Raw genomic sequence first — 8,224 nt, forward strand, 5'->3', positions numbered from 1 at the left:
ATGTGAGTAGGTGTTTGAAATGGCTCATGCTGGCCAGGGCAGCCCCAGGATCTGCAGCAGGGATTTGATGAGTTGTATTTTCCAATTTTCTTCCCACTGTGCAGTGACTCCCAGGAAACCTCCTGGCAGAGCCACCTGGTGTGGTGGCTCCTCTGAACACACTGCAGGGCCAATCTTCTTAAACAAACCATTATTGCCATAATTAACAGGGCTTGAAAGATGCCATTGAGGCAGAGCTTTCTGCAGAATATTGGCTGATAGGTGGGATAACAGCTGGTAGGAATTGGGATTAAGTGTTCCAGGGAGTGGGATGAGCATGAGGAGAGCCTGGGGATTGGGGCATATCTTCATACACAGACTCATGTGCACTCCAGTTGCACTGACATCACACTTTGTCTTACTTAGAGGTCTCCTCTCCCTGCTCAAGGTGTATTTTATGGGAACACCTCACCCTTGGATGTTTAAGGGTCAAATCAGTAGTGGGAACAGATAAATCTTGCATTCAATGTTGTGCAGGTGGCTGGAGCAACTCACAAACTAAAGTTGTACACTTGATGGTGGGAGATAAATGATCACAGATCTTCTGAATGGGTGGGTGGGTGGATTCTTCTGGCACAGCCCCCGTGCCCGGGAGTTCATCAGACACCTCCTCCTGCACTACTCTGTCCCAATGGAGGTATCACAAGCATAGAGAACATATCCTTTTTTTGCAGAGTCCTGGTGGTCATTTGGCTCCCCCTGAGCTGCTACTCCACACTGCCAGGCCATGCTGTGGCTCTCTGGAGGTGGCTCTGGGCCGTCTGTTCCATTTGCTTCCCTGCAGGGACAATTATCTGTGGCTTTCAGGAGCATGGTGTGAAGGGGCACACTCTGTTCCTTTTCCCTCTCCTACCTCTTTGGGACCAGTTGCCTTTTCATTTTTGCTTTATTGGATTATTAAAAGGCTGCCAGCTGGACGTAGGTAAGTGGAGGTTTTCTCTGCTGCAGTCTGCAGAGAGCAGGCATCAGTGTGGAGCCATTTAGTCCTGGCAACTGCTTCCTATTTTTCCAGATGATTCCAGCCGGCTCTTTTTGTGTTTAGCCTATTGTCAGATACAGTCACAAAGACTCAGGGTATTAATCCTGTCATCTGTTCAGTGTGTGGAGCTGCTGAGTGGGCTGTGCCGTGAACGAGGAGCTGGAGGTGCTGGGGGAGAGCGGGGTGGGGTGTGGGCGTGTTCGGAGCGCCTTCAGGATTCGTGCCTTTTTCCCTGGCGTTGGTGATTGAGTGTGAAAATTCCCTTCTGCATCCCCAGGGAGGGGAATGTGCAAGTGTAAAGGTCTGATGGTGTGAAGGCAGGTGGAACTGGGGCAGGCTGCAGTGGTGGAGGGGCACAGCCCTGCCCTGCAGCCGGAGTGGCTCCCAAGGAATGCTGAACCGTGCTCGGAGCAGACAGAGCTGTGCATTCAACACTTCGTGTTGAGACCAGAATATAACAAATGGACTCAACCAAACCAACAGCTCCCAAGGTCGTGGGTGCTGGATATACCAGGATTCATGGCCTTGCAGGCTGAGTCCCTCTTAGTGGCTGCCCTGGAGGAGCTGGATCCTGGCTGCATGTGCCGCTTCCTCCTGCGGCAGCTCTGGTTTAGCAGCATCTGTGAAACCCAAACTCCCCTGCTCTGTCTCTCACCAGAGCTGCAGCTCTGCACTGGGCTCCTCTGCCAGCAAACTGGGAGAACTCCCTGCTCTGAAGGACTTGTGTCTGCCCCATCCCGTGGTTACAGAGCAGTCTGTGGGATTGGCCTTTAACTGGGTCCAGGAGAGGGGAAAGGGTGAAGCCAATTCCCTCACCGCCGCCCAAAGCATTTGTTTTTTTTAAATAGCAATTTCACAGCTCTAATTTGGAACCAGCACAGCTGAGGGGACCATGATGAGTGTCTGTACATTGGGTGATAGGAACTTCTTAAACCAGAGCAGCTGCCAAAGCATCTCAACGTGGAGCTTCTGCTCTGGGAGGCGGCTTGGCAGGAGAGGATCCAGCCAAACTGCTGACTCCAGGCTCGTGCTTTCCCACCTGGATACTCAGATCAGCACTCCTTGGGCCCTGCAGCTTTGAGATGCTGAGCACCCCAAGGCAGGGAAGGTTTCTGGGTGTGAGTGTCGGGAGGAATGAGCTGTTGTGCCTCTCAAATCCCCGAAGCCTGTGTTGTTTTTTTGGAGGGGTTTGGTGCTGGCATTTACAGATGTGTTTCCAGCCAGACACTGAGCATTAGCAGTGCAGAGAAAAATATGTGCTTGGGCTTTCAGTGGGAAACAACAACAGCAAAAAAAGATCCTTTCTGTTTCTTCCAGCTGGAAAGTGATGCCAGGAGCTGTTATTTCAGAGAACAAGAAGTCTGGATTTCTCTGTGTGTGTGAGAGAGATGCACCTTTGAATGTGTATCAGGAAAATCTACCCAGAGAAAATGCAGAGCATAGAAAGTAGGTCTGGCTGTCACTTCAGTGAAAACCAAATGTGTTTTGGAAATGTCTTTGTGTGTTTCTTAAAAAAAACCAAACAAACAACAACAAAAACAAAGACAAGAACATCTGCTTGTGTATAAATATACCTGTTTTTTCTGGGTTTGTGCTTTCCATTACAGCATGTGCCAATTTTTCTGGAGTGCCAGAAGAGCAGGAACATCTCCAGAAAATACTCAGGTTACAACAGTTGGATAAAACCCTCCTGTGCCACCTTTGTAGGGATACAGTCAGCAGAGGGCAAATGCACTGGGAAACTTGTGGTTGCCAAACTTCTCCAGCTTCTTTTTATATGTTTGGCCAAATCCTCAGCTGGCTGGAGGGGGAATATTAAGACAGCAGCAGCCCTGAGAGCTGAGCAGTGGTTTGTTGAGAAGTTCTGCTTGGACATGGGATAATTAATGTGATTTTTTTTCCCAGTGCCCACCCTTCTGTCCCCTAAAGCACTGGCTTGAGCTGGAAGGAAGGGCACCTCTGAAGGGATGCTGCTGTGCCTGGGACTGGAATGGAACAATGTCCAGTGAGCCCCAGCACAGCTGATGGGGTTGGTTTTGTTTATTAAAGACAGGCCTTTGTGCAGCAGCAACGGAAAATCCTATTTCTGTACCAATAAAAACTTTGCTCCCATGGTTGTTGTTGTTGGCAAACTCAGTCCCTTTGGTGTTTATGGAAAAGTATTTACTGGGAAGGCCTGGATGGTTAGCAAGCTTCATCTGCTTTCCTTTTGCTTTGATGGCACACGTGTTGCTGTGGGACTTGGTGTGTCATCCCTGAATCTATGTTCCCAGGCTGGTATCCCTGTCCTGCAGCATGGACAGCCCCTGTCCCTCCTGTTCAACAATTCCCAGGGTGTTTTGGATCAGCCAGGCCAGGCCTAGTTGGACGTGGGGTGTGAGCCAGCTGACAATGGCAGTGACACAGAACTGCTGCAGAAGGATTAAAAGAAGCTTCTCTAATAAATGCAATTACCCAAACATGCTTGAGCCATGTTGTCCTGTTTAATTTCTTCCCAAGAAAAGAGGCATTCCTCAGGGCACTGCTTTTGTCTGGCTGACAGAGATATCCAAGTGCCTCGGGCATCCTCTCTGGATCCAGAGTGGCTCTTCTGTGCCCTGAGTGGCAACTAATATTGGGCTTCAGATCCCTCTGAAGAAGTTATCCCTCCAGGAGCGAGTGGATTCCTTGCCAGGCAGTGATTTTGTAGCTGGCAGAGCCCTTGCTGCCATGTAGACCTCACAGGCAGCTGGCACTGCTGGCCCTGGCTCCCTGCCCGGGTGCCCAGGGGCATTTTTGCCCACTGCTCTGTGGAAAGGATCCTTCTGCAATGGGGGATCTTCCAGGAGGGAGCTGTCATGGCTTTGGCTTTGTTTGTCCACGAGGCAGGAGCTTTGCAGGGGTGTATCCTTAGGGCTGGACTGATGGAAGGGGACACCCCAAGGAAGGCAGGGACCCCCCAGGGTTGTTTGATGTGGTGTGAGGTTGCTCTTCACTAAATAAACGACCAGTGTTTGAGTTAAAGCCTTGCACGTTTCTCCTTCCCCTCAAAACCCTGTGTCCCACCTTTTTAAGGGTATTTAGTCTGAAATCATCAGCTGAGTTTTTAAGAAAACCATTAAATATTCAGAAGTTCTTGGTGAGGTGCAAGATAAAGGATTAAATAGCCCAGAAAAGCTGCTGGTTGACTTTCCCAGCTCCTGCCCCTCAGTGCAGACATTCCCTGGGGTATCCCACAAGGAAACTTGTGTACAGACAACTGTGCTCTTGCTCCTAAGCACCAAATGTTTAATTCAGTGTGTGCTTGTCAAAGTGCATTAAAAATGCAGGTGGCACTTGCTGGTGTCAGGCAGTTTTTGTCAGCTAGGCACCGTCACAGGGAGATGTCACCGAGGTGGCACAGTGGAATCTGCTGGCTCTGGGAATGCCAGGAACTCCAGGAACACAGTCCTCAAGATCTCCTGGACATCAGTGGGAATGGGAGGCTTGCAGACACCTCAGCAAGGGTGAGGTCTTTTGTAGAGCCCCTGGAGCAGAGGTTGTGTTTGTGTTTGTGTGCACAAACAGACCCCAACCTCCCCGCTGGGCTCAGCCCCTGTCCCTGCAGCTTTCACGTGGTGGTTCAGTTGTAACAGTGGAGTGGGAAACCTCTGTGAGCACCTTGTTTTTAGAAAAGGGATTCAAAGCAACATTTGGCAGCCTCTGGGTGACGTTGGGGAGCGGCGTGAAGTTCATAAACAGGAGTGGAAAAGGGTGAAAAGAGACATTGCTGGGATAGAAAAAACAACTCAACCCTTGAGCAGCACATTCCTGTGTGGAAACACTGGTGATTCCAGGTGGTTCCCAGTGGTTTCCCACCTGTGGAAGGGGCAGGGGTTAGAGCTGAGGCAACTGCTCCCTTCCCATCTGCAGGACGAAACCTCTGCTCCTCCATGCTCATCTCCCAACATTTCTCCATGTGCTCTTTCCCAAGGGCCTGGATCAGAGTTTCCATGACCACCACTGATGCAGCCATGGAGGGCAGGGCCTGCTTGGGCCTCTTTTCTCTCCCCTAGCCGACTGAACTTTGTTTTCTTGCCTTTCAGTCCTTCCAAGGAAGCCAAGGACGTGCTTATCTCTTCAATTCCGTGTGAGTACCGTGCACACAGCACCTGCAGCCCGGGGTGGATGGGAGAAAACAAAGGGATAGTTTCCCTTAGAAAACCTCTGCCTGGCACTTGGGAGCTTGGTGGAAACATTTGGAGAGAGAGAGGCAGGAAGTAGCACTGATTCATGTTTGATTCCTGGTGAGGTTGCAGAGGAGCAGCGAGGAAAAGGTGATTTTTTTTTTTTCATCATCAGATTGAGAAATAAGAGCTCGTGGATGAGTCACTCTCTGCTCCAAGGATGTAGTTGGACCAAAGAGCCAGAATTTTGTAAATGTAGAGATAAATGATCTCTAAATATGCACTTTTTAGAGCTAACATAAAACCCAAGTATAATTTCCCGGCGACTGAAAATAGTTTGGGTGAGGTCACTGCCGGGATGTCTTTCCCGAGAACTGCTGATTTCAGTTCCATTTTTCAATTTTCCATTCGGGGAAAGCAAAAGCACCATTTTATCAATTTTGAAAATGAAAATCTTTCTCAAACGCTTAATTAGCACGAGTGCCTGGAGTGTTATTAATCTTCTGCTCGGAGCTTCTCGAATAAGAAAAAAAAAATCTCATTTTTACCTTTGGAACTGCGAGAGAAACCTTCAGGGCCGCTCGTTGTCCTGAACCTCCTGCTTGATGTTTTTATGGACTGCAGTGAATCGTTGTCAGCTTTGCTGGAGGGGGTTTTGGTGTGGAAAAGCACTAATAGGGAGCATCTCTTGCTTTCCCCCCCAGAGTTAATGTGGGCTGTGGCCCTGCAGAGGAGCGGGTCTTATTAACGGGATTACATGCGGTGGCCGATATTTACTGTGAAAACTGCAAAACCACACTGGGGTGGAAATATGTGAGTACCAGTGTCCTTTGTTTTGCCTGGGGGACAGCTTTGCTCCGGCCCTTTCCGAAAGGTGTTTGTGTCATGTCATGGAAAGACCATTAACTTGGGCACATCCATGTCTTTTTTATGTTTTCCCTCCTGCCTTGTGTCTGGTGCATCCCTTCAGAGCAGCTCTTTGTGCTGAATGGAATTTTTTAATTAAGAATTATTAAGAATGTATACATTTATGGGCCTGGTTTTGATGGGTGTCTCTCAGGGCTACTTACCATAAACGAGGGTAAATGTGGTTCCTGCTGTCTTTTTTTTCCCTAGATGTTATCAGAGTAATAGAATGCTCCATTAATCCCATGTCCTTCCCACTGGAAATGCTATTGAACACGGGTTTATCCGTTTGCTGCCTCCCTCCTGCTCTTCATAAATTCAATTAGTTTCAAATAAAGGCTTGTGTTACATCCTAATTTCTGCTCCTGCAGGCACACACCACACTGGTTTGTCCAAATGTTGTGACCAGTGTCTGAACAAACCCCATTTTGTATCCGTGGCCTCTGGACAGAAATATTTTTTACTAAATCAGTTGAAAGGCTGTGACCAGGAAAACATCAAAAATTGATGTGGGTGGAATCCATGCAGAAACACGGCATGGATCCCACAGATGGAGCAGGACACTAAGTACATCATCTGAGTTCGTGGTAAACAAACCCCAGCATTCCATAACCAGCAGTGAGCCCAGGCCTCTCCAGCAGGGAATGACCTTTCAGGTGAGTTACAGGCAGCAAGGAGAGCACCTGAGCAGAGCTGAGCTGAAGTGGAGGGTGCAGCCTCCATAACTGAGTCCCTCCTGGTCAGGGCCATCAGGGATCCCAGGGATTTCCCTCTCAGTTGTGTGGTGTGGAGGCACCGTGTGTTTCCATGGCTGTAACCACGGATCTGAGCAGAGCTGGTCCTTCTCCTGCTCCTCCATCTCCACAGGAAGTTCACCATAACCCATCCCATTCCCAGTGTTGGTGGTTTTACAGTGTGTTCCATCAGAGAACCTCTGCATTCTCCACCAACTAATAAATTCTCCCTGGAGAGAGGTGGGTTTTATCACCAGTGATTCCTAAATCCTTGTTTAGTTCCATTGGCCTACAGAAATCTGCACCTTACAGGGTGCCAGTCCTTTTTTCCCAGCCTATAGACAGCCAGAAGCAGGATTTAAGATTCTTCCCACATCATTTTCCTGAAAGCCAAGGAGCACCTTGCAGTTTTACTCCGTAGACAAGGCCAAGACTCACACCAGCATTCCCAGCTCTGATCCATAACTCTGATTTACCTTCACCTCATTTTTTCTCCTTTTTTTTTTTTTCTGTTTTGTTTTGTTTCAGGAACACGCTTTTGAAAGCAGCCAGAAGTATAAAGAAGGCAAATACATCATTGAACTAGCTCACATGATCAAGGATAATGGCTGGGATTGAGTGGGAGAGCCCAGCCCTAGCAGCGTGTAAGAGAATGCCATCCAACCGAACATTATATCCAAGAGTGAGAGAGTGACTGAACGCTTGGTTCCATGCATTTAGAGGCTCTGCAACCCGGGAGCATCTTCACACCCTTCTCCATCTTTATTGGTGACTGGCCTCTAAATTTCTGTCTCTCTGTCTCTTTGCTTTGTATCTGTTTGTGAGTTGACCCTGGCTGCTTCTCTCTCTGTCCTGGCTCAGAGAACGCCCCGAATGCCGAAGCCATTCCATGTGCCCAGTGCTGGAGGACGTGCTGACGGTGGCTCTGGGGTGGCATTTGTACCAGGAGAGCTCTCGGTGCGGGGGGAGGACCCGAGGTTTGGGCAGGAGGAGGTGAGAGGGGGGTGGGCCCCAAGGGAATCATCCGAGGTTGACCCTGCGCTTCTCCTCTCAGTGCTGGTTAAGCAAGGCTTGAAACGTCTCCTTGTCTCGGAGGACAGACAAAATACCTCACCCTCCCCATCCCAACCCACCGCTCCGGCCCCGGCTGGCTGAGCACGAGTTCCCCCCACAAGCCAGTTGCAATCTGTGTCGTGTTTGCTGTTTATGAAGTTGTTGTTTGAGGGGGCAGGGCCTGAGGGCTGCAGAGGTTCCCTCTGCCTCTCCTTGTTCTCGCTGCTGCAGGGTAGGGAGGGCCGAACACCCCAGCAGAGCATGGCTGCAGAAACCAAATCCTGACTCCTGGGCCCTTCAGAGAGGAGGGGAAAACCACTTAAGGCACAAGGAGGCTGGAGCTGCAGCTTAGAAGATATGACAGGGGT

General features: G+C 49.5%; 1 protein-coding gene across 1 annotated transcript in view; it reads left to right on the forward strand.

Moving 5' to 3' along the window:
* The window catches only part of YPEL2 (yippee like 2), a 29,091-nt gene extending 21,488 nt beyond the window's left edge, over window positions 1–7,603 (forward strand). The window contains exons 3-5 of the mRNA XM_027660283.1: window positions 5,083–5,126; window positions 5,868–5,976; window positions 7,332–7,603. Of these exons, the coding sequence (XP_027516084.1) occupies window positions 5,083–5,126; window positions 5,868–5,976; window positions 7,332–7,421 (243 nt within the window). The 3' untranslated portion in view covers window positions 7,422–7,603. The remainder of the gene's footprint in view (window positions 1–5,082; window positions 5,127–5,867; window positions 5,977–7,331) is intronic.
* The last annotated feature ends 621 nt before the right edge of the window (window positions 7,604–8,224 follow it).

Source organism: Corapipo altera, unplaced genomic scaffold (genome assembly GCF_003945725.1).
Source record: "Corapipo altera isolate COAL_440 unplaced genomic scaffold, ASM394572v1 271, whole genome shotgun sequence".
NCBI lineage: Eukaryota > Metazoa > Chordata > Aves > Passeriformes > Pipridae > Corapipo > Corapipo altera.